We start from the raw sequence: 16477 nt of genomic DNA, 5'->3' as shown, positions 1-16477 counted from the left end.
CTTCCACGTTCACAGCGCCTGGCGGAAGGGGGTTTCATAAAGAAACCAAACGAAACCTGCGGACTGTGTGTTGATTGGCTGGCGCGTCTCGGCCAATCAGCGGGCGTGTAAGACACAACAGGCTAGTGCGTAACGCGCACGGAACCGGAGGAGGTCCCGGTCCGCCACAGACCTGCAGCTGCCGCCCGGACACGGAGAAACTGGGAGTTTAGGACCGGGGTAGAATTAGGATAAACTAGTATTTGAGCGTTTGAGAGTATTTGCACGCGTCTGTTGTGGGAGAGTGAAATAAAGACGCGTGGTGGTGCGCATGCGCCGTGGACGGTGTCTGTAGTCCTGTGGTCCCGCTGCGGCGGTACCGGGTCAGTCATCACCGGTATGAGTGCCGTGCTGTACGTCTTGTCCACGGTTACGGGGTACGTGCTCACCTCCGCGTTGTTACTGAGATGTCCGTCACTTCTTCACCGGAGGAAGCGGGAGACGTTTCGCAACAGACACATCTCGCACCGCGGCGGTGAGTGGGCCGGTACCGGCTCGTCCTGCTCCGTGAGACGGTCTCTGGTCTGTACGTGAGTTTGTCTTCATCTGTCGAGCACAAGCGAGTCGTATCGATGTTAGTTTCGGCTCTGTTTAATTATGACCTATGATCAGAAAATTGCCGCCTGGTTATTTGCGTCGAGCCCGTGTTGGGACCGGAACCATAATAAAGGGACTAGGCGCCAGGTACATTACTAGTACAGACCTAGTCCAGGTGCGGTTCAGTATTGTTGGAGCTGTCGGTGTAAAGTTCGTACGTCTGTTACCCCCGTTGAAACAGTCCTGTCAGTATAAAGAAACGACACGCCTAGTTTTATAACTTTGCGGGTTTTGACTCACGTGTCTGGGCGCAGGTGCCGGGGAGAAGCTGGAGAACACCATGGCAGCTTTCACACAGTATGTTCTCCTCAGTGGTCACATCATACTGCAAAACATGCGTTAAATTAAGTGTTTTTGACGCTGCTCTGTCTGTGGCTCCATGTGTCACTGACCGGCTGAAACAAACATTCCTGTGTTTGCTCCAACACCCCCCCCCCCCCCCCCACACGCACACACACACACACACACACCCCACACACACACACCCCCCCCCCCCCACACACACACACACACACCCCACACAAACACACACACACACACACCGCTCCACACACACACACACACACACACACACACACACACACACACCCCCACCCCCCCCCCCCACACACACACACACACCCACACCCCCCCCCCACACACACACACCCACACACACACACACCCCCACACAAACACACACACACACACACACCGCCCCACACACACACCCACACACACACACACCCACACACACACACACACACACCCCCACACCCCCCCCACACACACACACACACCCACACACACACACACACACACACACACACACACACACACACCCCCCCACACACACACACACACACACACACACACACACACACCCCCCCCACACACACACACACACACCCCACACACACACACACACACACACACACACCCCCACACACACACACACACACACACACCCCACACACACACACACACACCCACCCCTCTCACCCCTCTCACCCCTCTCACCCTTAGTGCTGTACAGCTTGGCACCGACATGTTGGAGCTGGACTGTCATTTGACCAAGGACGAGCAGGTGGTGGTGGTGCATGATTCCAACCTGAGGAGACTGACGGGTGTTGACGCCAACGTATCAGAGGTGCCCTACTCCGTAAGTGGGAGGAGACACCGGCTCTGTTTGATCTGGGCCGTATTCACACTTCTACTGTGATCCTTGTGACATTTGCAGTCTGTTTACATTAGATTGACCAGCACGAGAGTCTATGAATGTGCGCGCAACTGCAATACGATACACTCTTTTAAAAAGTGTGTGTGTGTGTGTGTGTTTCCCCCAGGATCTTCCACCTTACTTGTGTAAGCTTGGGGTGAGTTTCCAACGAGGTGAGTGGTCCAATATTCAGATGCGGGTCTAATACTCCTGCAGTCTCACGTGAGATATGCAGCAGTCTCACGTGAGATAAGCAGCAGTCTCACGTGAGATATGCAGCAGTCTCACGTGAGATATGCAGCAGTCTCACGTGAGATAAGCAGCAGTCTCACGTGAGATAAGCAGCAGTCTCACGTGAGATATGCAGCGGTCTCACGTGAGATATGCAGCAGTCTCACGTGAGATAAGCAGCAGTCTCACGTGAGATAAGCAACAGTCTCACGTGAGATAAGCAGCAGTCTCATTCATGTTCACCACGTCTGTCATTCTGACTTACCCAAACGTGAGTTTGTCCAGCTGATAAGAGATCCAGTGGCTCGTCATTCACAAGGAAAACTAATTTTTCAGCTGTTTACATTTTTTGGGTTGTTGTATTTTGCAAGCAAACATGTTTTCTTACATTATTAAGCTAAGCTCCTTTTGCACAGCACTCTAGTCTTTCCCATTACTGCTCAGGACCTGCAGTCCCAGGCGAGGCTGTTTCTGAATGTCCTCGTCTGTGCAGAGTGCTTCGTTGAAGGCGGCAAGGACAAGCGCATCCCTCTGCTCAGAGACGTCTTCGAGGCTTTCCCAAGAATCCCCATCAACATCGACATCAAAGTGAACGATGACAGACTCATCAGGAAGGTGTGGTTCTGTCCCCCGTGTCTCGCTCGAGTCCCCCGTGTCTCCCTCGAGTCCCCGGTGTCTCGCTCGAGTCCCCCGTGTCTCCCTCGAGTCCCCCGTGTCTCCCTCGAGTCCCCTGTGTCTCGCTGCGGCCATGTTGGCATGTCGCTGCTCCATATCGCCGTCATTGTGACGCATGAGACAAGATGCATGGCTGTAAACACAGTACAGGGGGTGTGGCTATTGTACAGGGGGTGTGGTTATTGTACAGGAGGTGTGGTTATTGTACAGGGGGTGTGGTTATTGTACAGGAGGTGTGGTTATTGTACAGGAGGTGTGGTTATTGTACAAGAGGTGTGGTTATTGTTCAGGAGGTGTGGTTATTGGCTGGTGTAATGAGAAGCTCATCTTGTGTTTATATCCATCTAAAGGTGTCCGAGATGGTCGTAAAATACGACAGGGAGCATTTGACCGTGTGGGGCAACTCCAGAGATCAGATCGTGCAAAAGTGTTACAAAGAGGTGAGTGTGGCTGAAGGTCTTCATGTCCTTCATGTTCTTGAGTGTGGCTGAAGGTCTTCATGTCCTTCATGTTCTTGAGTGTGGCTGAGGGTCTTCATGTCCTTCATGTTCTTGAGTGTGGCTGAAGGTCTTCATGTCCTTCATGTTCTTGAGTGTGGCTGAAGGTCTTCATGTCCTTCATGTTCTTGAGTGTGGGGTCTTCATGTCCTTCATGTTCTTGAGTGTGGCTGAAGGTCTTCATGTCCTTCATGTTCTTGAGTGTGGGGTCTTCATGTCCATTACACCAGCTCCACGCTGTAGAGACTAACTGCTCCCTCTCCCCTTCTGTCCTGTGTCTCTGGCAGAACCCGCGTATCCCGCTGCTGTTCAGCCTGTCCAGAGTCCTGCTGCTGCTGGGGCTCTTCTACACGGGACTCCTGCCCTTCGTCCCGCTGAAGGAGCAGTTTCTAGAGATCCCCATGCCCTCCATCACAGCCAAGTGAGCCACACCTCAGAGCCGCCAGGGTTCTGATGTCCCACCCAGGGACGCCCGTGCTTAAACACTTGAGTGAATGCAATTGGGTCACTGATTTCATTTATTCAGTGTTTTTCAAGAACACGAAATAAAACTAAACCTTAGAGTCTTTAGATGAAGTAGGGACTCTTCTGGACTCTTCTGGACTCTTCTGGACTCTTCTGGACCCAGAAAAGCTGAACACACAGGAAGAGAGAGAGCAGAATGCTGGTGTTGTCTATTCAATTAACAATGTTGTTACAGTCTTATAAATACTTCAGTGTGGTTTTGTTAGTATATCAGAGAATGTATTATTACATGTTGTTATAGACTGCTTATTCAATACCATTGACAAAGTCTCCTACCTTGACCACAACCACAAGTAGTAGAGCTGATATTATAAAACCCTCACTGGTGTTGCCATATAGTAAATATATTGTCTATAAATCTGCTATGTTCTGTATCATATTGTCATAAATATTCTTGGCGTTGCTTATAGAGCAAACATGATACAATGATTAACTTCTAAACATTCACTGCTTAGAAACCCCACACTGATACTTCCACACGTTCACATGCACTAGGTGTATCACATTATATTGGCTTATCTGTCTTAGCACTGTCCACTCTATAAGATAAAGGTACACAACCCCCACTGGAGCCGCAGCTGGGGGAGTTGTGTGCTTTTCTCTGAGCACGACTGCATGACGTTTCCTGTTCAATCTTCCTCAAGTCAGTGACTGCCTGAAATGTGAATTCATGAGCCTGTAACCCAGAAGAGACAGGCAGGTTTATACAGTCATGTGAAAAATTAGGACACCCCATTTAATAGTCAGTTCTTGATTAAGAAATGTTCACTTATCAATGACCAATCTTGTTTTTCTTTATTTCTGGGAAGAAAGTGATTTAATTGCAGTTAAACAACAAATATTGACATTGACATTTTACTCAAGAAACAAAAGATGTGAACAAAAATGCATATTATAATGGAATAAAAAGTTGGGGCACTCTACCCTCTAATAACTAGTGTTGGGTCACCCTACCCTCTAATAACTAGTGTTGGGACACCCTACCCTCTAATAACTAGTGTTGGGTCACTCTACCCTCTAATAACTAGTGTTGGGACACCCTACCCTATAATAACTAGTGTTGGGTCACCCTACCCTCTAATAACTAGTGTTGGGACACCCTACCCTCTAAAAACTAGTGTTGGGTCACTCTACCCTCTAATAACTAGTGTTGGGACACCCTACCCTATAATAACTAGTGTTGGGTCACCCTACCCTCTAATAACTAGTGTTGGGACACCCTACCCTCTAATAACTAGTGTTGGGTCACTCTACCCTCTAATAACTAGTGTTGGGACACCCTACCCTATAATAACTAGTGTTGGGTCACCCTACCCTCTAATAACTAGTGTTGGGACACCCTACCCTATAATAACTAGTGTTGGGTCACCCTACCCTCTAATAACTAGTGTTGGGACACCCTACCCTATAATAACTAGTGTTGGGTCACTCTACCCTCTAATAACTAGTGCTGCCCCCTTTAGCTGAAATAACTAAGTTATAACTTCACACGTGTCTTGTAGCCAACTACCAATCTGACATTGATCTGAATAGTTATTAACTCACTCCTCAACAGAAAATTCTTTCAGTTGTCTTTCGGCTCATGGTGGATTCTATGATGGTGAGCTGGCCAGGTCCTGCAGCAAGCATCCCCAAACCACGAGCCTGCAGTAGGTCCTGTAGGTCCCGCTGAAGGTCCTGTAGGTCCTGTAGGCCCTGCTGAAGGTCCTGCTATAGGTCCTGCAATGAACTTTCAGAATTAGTCATGACTTCTTTGAGCATCTTACGGTCTGCTCTGGGGTGAACTTGCTTGTACGGAGGCACCAGACCTGCGCATGGTCGCAGCTGTTTTGAATGTCCTCCACTTGTAAACAATTTAGCAGATGGTGGAATAACTGATGTCTAATTCTTTTGAGATGTTTTTAAATCCCTTACCAGACTCGAGCAGCTACAATCTTCTTTCTGAGGGCATCAGAAGCTCTTTGGATCTTACAGTGGTGCTGTAAAAAGGCTTATCTTAATCTTTAATTGTTTAGTTATATTACTATGGATCCCTCAGTATTGTTAATACTCAGTATTGTTAATATTAATATTAAAAATATATATATTTTAAAATATATAGGCTTTCATAGGGTGTCTTAATTGTTTCACATGACTGTATATCCAGAAGACACAGGCAGGTTTATATATTTAGAACAGGTAGGCAGGTTTATCCTGTTAATGACCCGTTAATGACCAAACGTCTTATTAGGCTGCGGGAACCCGGGTGCAGGACACGCAGTGAACGCCTCATCACCTGGCTGGCAGACACGTGAGTTCAGATACAGAACTAAATATTTATGGTGCATGTTACACTAAAGGTCACGCCAGGGTCATGCTGAGAGTCATCGCTGCCTCTCTGTGTTTCTTACACATGTGTGTATGTTTTTCACAGCCTCCTCATGAGAAAGGCGTTATTTGACCACTTGACTGCTAGAGGAATGCAGGTTGGCTTCACTTTTTCAACAATACGGAAAGAGCAATTTAAGATTATTCATTATGACGTTGCCTGTAAAGTTGCATTTAAAATGTTCCTGCAACTGCACACTGGTGTGTTGGTTATGTGTCTCCTGCCGCAGGTGTATGTCTGGGTGCTCAACGATGAGGAAGACTTTAAACGAGCTTTTGACCTTGGGGCTACAGGCGTGATGACCGACTACCCCACGAAGCTGAAAGAGTTCTTGGAGAAGAACAACCTTCCATAAAGCAAGCGAACCACTGAGCGCAGGCACACAGTGCCATCGTGGGCTGGTTTGGTTTTCTTTTGTTTTGGTTGTTTTCTCCACCTTTTCCGTGAGATCTTGTCAGAGGATCTCACGCTCTTGTTTTTGCACATTTGCATTTGCGTGACGTTACAGGAGAGGCTGCGATGACCGTGATAACCACTTGAATAAGATCAACTGTCACAACCTTTCAGTGGTATCTCCAAGCTTAGTGAAGCCAGGAACACGTCATTGAACAATCATTTGATTCTGTAGAAATATGTGACGTAGTCTATTTTAAGCCCCATTTTACCAGAGTGCTATTCCAGATATATGTATGTAGAATATTTTCCATTAATGTTTAAGAAGAAAGCATATTAGATATTGTTGGATATTGAAATATTATATTGTGACAGAAAAATTGCAGCTCTTCTGTAAGACTTGCTGGCAATGCTGGAGATGACTTTTATTCTGTTTAGTCATGTGACCTGAGCCTCTTGTCTTCTACAGGGTCCCGTACAACCAGTAAAGCAACACATGTGTAGGATTAAGCTATTAGTCTACTTTGAAGGTTTACATTATGGGCATTTCTTCTCCATGCCAGTATCTGCTGTGTTTCTATGTCTGATGTTTCAGGTATGCAGGTTACCAGTAAGCACAACCTGATCCTCACAGCTCAGCATCACCCCTGTAGCTTTATGGAAGGTTTGGATTGTGTTTCATTGATTAGCTGGATCTGATGCTCCCTTCTCATAGACAGTAAAGACTGCTTGTAGCTTCTAAAATGCTGAGCCAGTCTTCTAGAAAGAGCGGAGTGAGAAATGTGTGTGTGTGTGTGTGTGTGTGTGTGTGTGTGTGTGTGTGTGTGTGTGTGTGTGTGTGTGTGTGTGTGTGTGCCCTGCTCTGACTCCCAGCTGTGCGTAATACCTTCGCATATGATCGCAATTAAGGAATAGATAGTAAATTAATGCAAGACATGTTAATGACTGATCAGCCATAATATTAAAGCCAGCTGCCTAACGCTGCAGGTTCTTGTGTAGACCCCTGAAGGTCTCCGGTGGTGTCTGGCACTAACACCCTTAGACCCTGTAGGTCCTGTGAGGTGCCAGGTGAAGCTTGTAGACTGGGCTGGTTCTTCCAGCACATCCCACACATGATCCATCTTCACTTCTCCACTTCACGTTTCACGTTTAGCAGGTGCTCACCACTGTGAACCAGGAACACCTCACACGGTCTGCAGTGTGGAGATTCTCTGATTCAGTGGTCTGGACATCACGTTCACCCACATCCTCACACTTCTCCATATTTTCTGTGATCAACCCACATCAACTTCAAAAACTGACTGTCCACTTACTGCCTAATGTACTCCATCATATTAGGGACAGTGTAACAAAAACAGCATTGTTATTCATGTCACCCGTCAGTGGTTTTAATGTTGTGGCTGTATAGCGCACAAGTTCACTGAATGATTCAATGGTACTCTAAGTCTACTCTACAATTATGTAATCCCAGCCTAGAACTTTGCTGGCTTTCTAATATTTATTTAAAGTCACCATCTGGGGGCGCCACCCGTCTGTGACCCTCTGTAGCTTTTGAGCTGGAGGACTGTAAGGCACGTTGATGTGTTGACTCCATTGTGCTGAACTTAAGCTTTTGAATGTAGAATGTTTTACAGTTTATGTGGGATGTTTACAACCCTATGTAGCTTTGTGCAGCTGACTAGTAACGCACTGGTCACTGGTACAGTGAGCACTGGTCATCAGCCCCAGTGGTACAGTGAACACTGGTCATCAGCCCCAGTGGTTTAGTGAACACTGGTCCGTCAGCCCCAGTGGTTCAGTGAACACTGGTCCGTCAGCCCCAGTGGTACAGTGAACACTGGTCCGTCAGCCCCAGTGGTTCAGTGAACACTGGTCATCAGCCCCAGTGGTACAGTGAACACTGGTCATCAGCCCCACTGGTACAGTGAACACTGGTCATCAGCCCCAGTGGTACAGTGAACACTGGTCATCAGCCCCAGTGGTACAGTGAACACTGGTCATCAGCCCCACTGGTACAGTGAACACTGGTCATCAGCCCCAGTGGTACAGTGAACACTGGTCCGTCAGCCCCAGTGGTACAGTGAACACTGGTCCGTCAGCCCCAGTGGTACAGTGAACACTGGTCATCAGCCCCACTGGTACAGTGAACACTGGTCATCAGCCCCACTGGTACAGTGAACACTGGTCCGTCAGCCCCAGTGGTACAGTGAACACTGGTCATCAGCCCCACTGGTACAGTGAACACTGGTCATCAGCCCCACTGGTACAGTGAACACTGGTCAGCAGCCCCACTGGTACAGTGAACACTGGTCATCAGCCCCAGTGGTACAGTGAACACTGGTCATCAGCCCCACTGGTACAGTGAACACTGGTCATCAGCCCCAGTGGTACAGTGAACACTGGTCATCAGCCCCACTGGTACAGTGAACACTGGTCATCAGCCCCACTGGTACAGTGAACACTGGTCATCAGCCCCAGTGGTACAGTGAACACTGGTCCGTCAGCCCCAGTGGTTCAGTGAACACTGGTCATCAGCCCCAGTGGTACAGTGAACACTGGTCATCAGCCCCAGTGGTACAGTGAACACTGGTCATCAGCCCCACTGGTACAGTGAACACTGGTCATCAGCCCCACTGGTACAGTGAACACTGGTCATCAGCCCCAGTGGTTCAGTGAACACTTCTCACCTGGGCAGGTCATCCTGTGAGTCATGAAGGGAAGTGTGTGTGTTGGTCTTGGGAAGGGACTGACCAATCATCACAGCCAGTGGGGGGACTGGGTTAGTGTCCACAGTATAACCTATTCAGTGTAAAGCAGGTGAAGTCTACCAAAGTGAATGTGCAGATGGGTGTGGCGGTGTGTGGGGTAACAGGTGGTGTTACAGTATGACCAGGTGGTGTTACAGTATGACCAAGGAATTGTGTATGGTGCAGCTTGACTTACGTTCTGTTTATTCTCTAATCCTGAGACAAAATTGACAGTTGCACATTCCAAGAAACGATTATGAGTTTAAAGCATCTGACTGAACAGTGATGTTTGCTGCTGATTTTAAAGGATTCATGGACGTTGTTTGCAGTTATGTTCCATTTTGCATAGTGATGTTTTGTAACCTTTAAGGTGTAGGTAGCCCCTCCCCAGGTGACTGATGGATGTTAGAGCAATCATAAATGTTGTATTAAGTTACACCCTCCAAATAAATTTTTAAATTGAAAATTCTCTCTTAATGTCTAGACATCTTTTAATGTCCAACAGTACATTTAACATCGCAGTAATAAACATTAACTTGAAAAGTGTTCAGAATTGTTCAAATATACCTGTTTTTGTTTCTCTGCTTCTTTAAATGAACATATGTGCTTTTAGAAATCTACTTGTTTATTTTCATAATACTGTTTGGAAGTATCTTCAGCACAATAGCACACTACATTAATTTATTTGAACACTTTTCATTTCATTCCTAGTTTAAATTTGCTATATTGATTCGCATTCAGCACTATTTACTAAATAAATAGATCTCAAATTGAATCCTCAAATTGAGGATTAGGAGCACTTTGTCTCTTTAATGGATGGTATTAAAATGTTGTATGATTTAAAAACGTTTTTCTATTCCATGTCAACAACTGGTTAATCGTGTTTTATAAATCAATAATCACCACCAGGGGGAGCGTCGTGTTTATTTCCATCTAGGTGACGTTATCGTTCGTTGTTTGATGCCGATGTAGGACGTGTTAAACTGACAAAACATCATAAAATAAGCTGAAACTTCACTCTACTCGGCTAAAATCGTAATCTAATTTCTATGTATGTATATATTCTGCGATTTTATCTTCTTGTCATTTTGGTTCAATTAAGGCTCTCACGCGTGTGAAGTCTTATTCTGCCTCTGAACACCAGTAACATGTTGCGAGCACAAACGTGACGGTGTGAGTAACGTCGCCGCCGGTTACAGCTGCGTGTGTGTGCTGGTGACCCGAGTGTCGCTGGAACTGTAACGTGTAATGAAGCTGCGGGTAGGCGTGCGATAACTCTCTGGCCAATCAGCGCAGTGTTGCTAGGCTGGTCGCGTCGTTGATTGGTGGAGGCAGCTGTCGGTCTGGGCGAGAAGCGCAGTGTGATTCTGCTCAATAGCATCAAACTTGGTTCGTGCGCCGTGCACCAAAACACCAGAACCGCACCGCCGAGAAACTGCGTCGAAAACACACCAAAGACTCCAATTACAGAGAGGCGGCCGTGTTAAAAGAGGGACAGAGGGACAGAAACGTCTCCTAGGGCCACTTTCTACTTCATAAAGGTAAAACTGGCGTGACATGATCCTTTTATTTGAGTTGTTAAACGTTAAACTTTAGAGTATGGAGTAATATTTGGGGTCCGTAACGGTGCTGCATCAGTTCCGTGTGGTTCTGGTGGACACGGTTGTGTCTCGTTGGTGTGGATGTTTGGGAAGACACGTTGTCCGGTCCGGGGGCGGCGATGTCCGCAGTGCTGGTTTGTTATTCCGGACCGTTTCTAACGTGTGATGTGCGCCAGCAGCCGCAGTGACGGCGCTTCGGTCCGGGCGGCCCAGGTGCGCGCCAGGTGACTGGACCAGTTCGTCTTCATGACTGGGACCATCAGCGCAGTCGTCTGCGGCGCAGCCTGCGTCATTTTCATTTTGTTGTGCCATATAGTTTAAACTGTACAGATCACATTAAAATAGATCACCGCGGCACTTTCGTCCTGCTATAATAACGATCATCTAATAATTACATTATGATGTTTTATTAATAATACACACACAGTCGCGTAACGTCTCGTGTACAGAACTTGGCGCGTGCACCTGAGCGCGTGCGTGGAGAAGGTCACGTTACAAGTTACTAAACGTTCATAAACATGTACGTCTCCCGGTATAACTGTAGAGGAGCGTCCGTGTGGAGCCCAGCTTTGATTCGGCTGGTTCATACAGCAGAACCCACCGGGCTGAACGTCCTGTCCTGTCCGGTACCGCCGACCGAACGCAGTCGCGCAAAAGCATCACGCAGGAACCTGCTAAACTTCCATAATGTGTACACGGACACATGGGCACACACACACACACACACACACACACACACACACACACACACACACACACACACACACACACACACACACACACACGCACACGCACACACACGCACACATTAATATTGGGCCTTGCAGCATGGAACTGTCGTAAAGTTTCCCATAAAAATTCCTCTAGTTTAATAACGTTATTAATCTCGTCCTGTACACAAGTTACCCAGATTACCCGAGATTGTTCCCAAAGAAGGTTGAGAGCGAAATAAATGAATATTTCAGATTCATGTTAGCAAACTAAAAACACCTTTTTAACCCTTTAATATTTTATGACTCCGTTCATTCCTCCTCTAAAAATGTAAGGACAAACGTCATCATTTTTAACCCTCTTACCTTAAGAATCTCCTCGATGCCCCTTACAACTGGAAACAGTTTAATTAGATGTAGTTTTTTTTCGCCTTTCCACTGTTATACGCAGCATTAGGGCAGCAGGGGGGGACGCGTGCGGGAGACGCGTGCGGGAGACGCGCGCGTGCGGACCGGTGTTTCCGTCTCCAGCCCGCCTACGTTAGTAAGGTGGCGGTGTCCGTCCGATAACGGGCGCTGCCGCGTGTCACCGGCCGTTCTCCCAAACGTGCACAGGCCCCACGGGACACGCCATTTGAACGGAATACTACCGTTTACTTCATCTTGTTTTCCTTGTGTTACGGAGATTATGGTCCTAGTGTGTGTGTGTGTGTGTGTGTGTGTGTGTGTGTGTGTGTGTGTGTGTGTGAGAGAGAGAGAGAGAGAGAGAGAGAGAGAGAGAGAGAGAGAGAGCTGCACTCGTGGAGAGGAAACGGGTGGTTGGTGTTTTGTGTAGATACGGTTCTGCTGAGGGCTGTGAGCTAATTACCTGCTTTTGATCTTTTGATGAAACGGCACAAGCCCAAGTGTCAGTTATCGGCTTCATGTCATATACACTCCAGACTCGGGTTTAAAATGCTCAGTCAGTTATTACAGTGCTGGGCTCACTGTGTATAGGTCCTGAACTAAATCAGGCCATTCTGTTGATTCTGTGATGTGTGAAAAGTCTGGGGGACTTTGCTGTTTGTTTGTGGTTTGTTTCTGGTGTTGTGGTTTGTGCCTTTGTAGGGTCTAGATCACTGTTCTGTAAACCCTAGTAGCTGTAGTCCCACCACACTGATGTAGATATACCACACTGATGAAGTTTACATTTACATTTTATGGCAGTTGGCAGACGCCCTTATCCAGAGCAACTTACATTTTTATATCATTTTTTAAACAAGTGAGCAATTGAGGGTTAAGGGCCTTGCTCAGGGGCACCTCAGTCATGGCCTCAGGTCTGGGAATCGAACCCACAACCCTCCGGTCACAAGACCAGTTCCCTAACCACCAGGCCATGACCGCCCCTGTTCTACCACACTGATGTAGATACACCACACTGATGTAGTCACACCACACTGATGTAGTCACACCACACTGATGTAGATACACCACACTGATGTAGTCACACCACACTGATGTAGATACACCACACTGATGTAGTCACACCACACTGATGTAGTCCCACCACACTGATGTAGTCACACCACACTGATGTAGTCCCACCACACTGATGTAGATACACCACACTGATACACCACAGTGATGTAGTGTTAGCTATCCATCCATCCTCTGCATGCAATTGACTTATTTTATGGAAGGACATACTATTTAAATCTTGTAAAATAAAAAAAAACTGTAATTGAAAGGAAACGTGAACTGATGAATCTGCACTACAGATCACTACAGATCACTACAGATCTCTACAGATCAGTACAGATCTCTACAGATCACTACAGATCTCTACAGATCATTACAGATCTCTACAGATCACTAAGGATCACTACAGATCACTACAGATCTCTACAGATCAGTACAGATCACTACAGATCTCTACAGATCACTACAGATCTCTACAGATCACTAAGGATCACTACAGATCTCTACAGATCTCTGCAGATCACCACCCTCATCACCTTCATCACCCTCATCACCTTCATCACCCTCACCTCCCTCCTCACCCTCACCACCCTCATCACCTTCATCACCCTCATCACCTTCATCACCCTCACCTCCCTCCTCACCCTCACCACCCTCATCATCCTCACCACCCTCATCATCCTCACCACCCTCATCACCTTCATCATCCTCATCATCCTCACCACCCTCATCATCCTCATCACCCTCATCATCCTCACCACCCTCATCATCCTCATCACCCTCATCACCTTCATCATCCTCATCATCCTCACCACCCTCATCATCCTCACCACCCTCATCATCCTCATCACCCTCATCATCCTCACCACCCTCATCATCCTCATCACCCTCATCATCCTCATCACCTTCATCAACTTCATCATCATCCTCATCATCCTCATCACCCTCATCACCTTCATCACCCTCACCTCCCTCCTCACCCTCACCACCCTCATCATCCTCATCACCCTCATCACCTTCATCACCCTCACCTCCCTCCTCACCCTCACCACCCTCATCACCTTCATCATCCTCATCATCCTCATCATCCTCACCACCCTCATCATCCTCATCACCCTCATCACCCTCATCACCTTCATCACCCTCACCTCCCTCCTCACCCTCACCACCCTCATCACCCTCATCACCCTCATCACCTTCATCACCCTCACCTCCCTCCTCACCCTCACCTCCCTCCTCACCCTCACCACCCTCATCATCCTCACCACCCTCCTCACCCTCACCACCCTCACCACCCTCATCACCTTCATCAACTTCATCATCCTCACCACCCTCACCACCCTCATCATCCTCACCTCCCTCCTCACCCTCACCACCCTCATCATCCTCATTACCTTAATCACCCTCATCACCCTGTGTGTGTGTGTACTGTCCCCACAGGTGTGCTGTCCCCACAGGTGTGCTGTCCCCACAGGTGTGCTGTCCCCACAGGTGTACTGTCCCCACAGGTGTGCTGTCCCCACAGGTGTACTGTCCCCACAGGTGTGCTGTCCCCACAGGTGTACTGTCCCCACAGGTGTGCGCCCCCCCCCCCCACAGGTGTGCTGTCCCCACAGGTGTACTGTCCCCACAGGTGTACTGTCCACACAGGTGTACTGTCCCCACAGGTGTGCTGTCCCCACAGGTGTGCTGTCCCCACAGGTGTGCGCCCCCCCCCCCCCCCCACCACGGCCCTCACCTGTGTGTTACGGTGCTTCCCCTGCGAGCCGACCTGGGCTGGCAGCCCCTTCCTGCACCGCCCACCGACCCCACCCATGGTTGCCATGACGCGCTCCAAGACGTTCCAGGCCTACCTGCCCAGCTGTCACCGCACCTACAGCTGCATCCACTGTCGTGCACACCTAGCCAACCATGACGAACTCATCTCCAAGGTAACTGAAGACAGCTTCTCCTCTGGGCTCCCCAAGGAGGATCAGACCTTCACCAGACTGGAGAAACATCACGAACATGTTCACGGAGAAACGAGCGACACCAGACTGAGAGGATCTGAGTCTCAATGTCAGAAACATCTTAGATTCTAGTTTTCTCTGCTTCAAATATCTGCATGAGTGGACAGGTGCAGGATCTGGTCAGGGTCAGGGGTCAGGGGTTAGGAGTTAGAGGTTGGGGTTAAAGGTTAGGATAGGGTTAGGGTTGGGGTTGGGGTTAGGGTTAGGGGTTAGTGTTGGGGTTAGGTGTCAGGGTCAGGGTCAAGGTTAGTGTTAACCTGGCTGCCGTGGTCACGAGGGGCTGGAGTATTGAATCAAATGCCAGACGGAGCACATGGCTCTGAGACAGAGACACAGACAGAGACAAAGATAGAGACTGAAGTAGAGACAGAGGCATGGACAGAGACAGCCAAGGTCCAGAGCTGCACTGCAGGCACACGACACACTGTCCAAATTATTTGAATAAATACATTTGTGGAAATCATAATCTTTTTTTTCCTGTAGTCTTTTCAAGGAAGTCAAGGCAGAGCCTATCTCTTCAACTCTGTGTAAGTATAGCTTAGAATGAAGACCTCACACACCTGCTCATATTCTTATAGAATATCTCCTCTCTCTCTTCTCTCTCTCTCTGTACCCATGGATTTGTCCTGCTCTTTATTTCTTCTTCCCTCTCCCTCTTTCTCTCCCTCTCTCTTTTCCTCAATCTCTTTCTCTCTCCAATCTCCCTCCTTTCTCCTCTCTCTCCCCCTCGCTCCTCTCTTTCTCTCCCTCTCTCCCTCCATCTCTCTCTCTCCCCCCCTCTCTCTCTCTCTCTCCCTCCATCTCTCTCTCTCTCTCTCCATCTCTCTCTCTCTCACAGGGTGAATGTGGGTTGTGGCCCAGCTGAAGAGCGTGTTCTCCTCACTGGCCTACACGCTGTTGCTGACATCTACTGTGAGAACTGCAAAACCACTCTTGGATGGAAATACGTGAGTCAGCATACACACTGGCCATCTTGGTCTTACCTCTTCATCCCAGTAGGGGGCAGCAGGCCGGAGTGTCTGCAGTGGCCCTCAGGCCGTGTCTGGGTGTGTGTAGTGCTCCCTGAGGACTCTGAGGTCCCCGTTTGACTCTGTGCAGGCAGGAAGGTGTTTGTGGGAGGAGAGAGTGCGAGTAGTGACTGTTGCACACTGAGCACTCACGCTGGTTGAAGCTCTCGCGCTGGCTGACGCTCTCGCCAGCCACCTGTGCTTGAGTGCTGTCTGTCCTGCCCCTGTCCTGCCCCTGTCCTGCACCTGTCCTGCGTCTGTCCTGCATCTGTCCTGCGCCTGTCCTGCCCCTGTCCTGCCCCTGTCCTGCGCTTGTCCTGCACCTGTCCTGCACCTGTCCTGCGCCTGTCCTGCCCCTGTCCTGCGTCTGTCCTGCGCCTGTCCTGCCCCTGTCCTGCCCCTGTCCTGCGCCTGTCCTGCGC

At 48.5% G+C, this 16477-nt stretch overlaps 2 protein-coding genes across 4 annotated transcripts in view; both read left to right on the top strand.

Moving 5' to 3' along the window:
• Positions 1-378: 378 nt before the first annotated feature.
• Positions 379-9741, top strand: gdpd1 (glycerophosphodiester phosphodiesterase domain containing 1). 2 transcript variants are annotated; one of them, XM_076976422.1, is made up of 10 exons: positions 379-514; positions 891-933; positions 1642-1777; positions 1962-2007; positions 2559-2680; positions 3091-3180; positions 3525-3658; positions 5993-6052; positions 6176-6227; positions 6360-9741. In XM_076976422.1, the coding sequence occupies exons 1-10, from the start codon at positions 379-381 to the stop codon at positions 6483-6485; spliced, it is 945 nt and encodes a 314-aa protein (XP_076832537.1). In that variant the 3' UTR covers positions 6486-9741. The 2 variants fall into 2 exon arrangements, with proteins under 2 accessions (XP_076832537.1, XP_076832538.1); XM_076976423.1 differs by having other exon boundaries at positions 460-569.
• An 868-nt stretch (positions 9742-10609) lies between these two features.
• ypel2b (yippee-like 2b) overlaps positions 10610-16477 on the top strand; it is a 7108-nt gene continuing 1240 nt past the window's right edge. Inside the window, exons 1-4 of one of the 2 annotated variants that reach the window (XM_076976425.1) lie at positions 10610-10811; positions 14741-14970; positions 15532-15575; positions 15887-15995. In XM_076976425.1, coding sequence (XP_076832540.1) covers positions 14854-14970; positions 15532-15575; positions 15887-15995 — 270 coding nt within the window. In that variant the 5' untranslated portion in view covers positions 10610-10811; positions 14741-14853. Of the gene's footprint in view, positions 10812-14723; positions 14971-15531; positions 15576-15886; positions 15996-16477 lie in introns of both variants that reach the window. The other variant, XM_076976426.1, reaches the window with a different exon arrangement.

Source organism: Brachyhypopomus gauderio, chromosome 16 (assembly GCF_052324685.1).
Source record: "Brachyhypopomus gauderio isolate BG-103 chromosome 16, BGAUD_0.2, whole genome shotgun sequence".
Lineage (NCBI taxonomy): Eukaryota > Metazoa > Chordata > Actinopteri > Gymnotiformes > Hypopomidae > Brachyhypopomus > Brachyhypopomus gauderio.
Note: the sequence above shows the minus strand (reverse complement) of the source record. Positions and strands in the feature narration are given on the sequence as shown.

Excerpts from the sequence above, each read along its gene's own strand:
- gdpd1 (XM_076976422.1), top strand. The coding sequence starts at position 379 with ATGAGTGCCGTGCTGTACGTCTTGTCCACGGTTACGGGGTACGTGCTC. Across the intron at positions 2,008-2,558 it reads TGGGGTGAGTTTCCAACGAG|AGTGCTTCGTTGAAGGCGGC; the intron begins GTGAGTGGTCCA and ends TCGTCTGTGCAG. Across the intron at positions 3,659-5,992 it reads ATGCCCTCCATCACAGCCAA|GCTGCGGGAACCCGGGTGCA; the intron begins GTGAGCCACACC and ends ACGTCTTATTAG.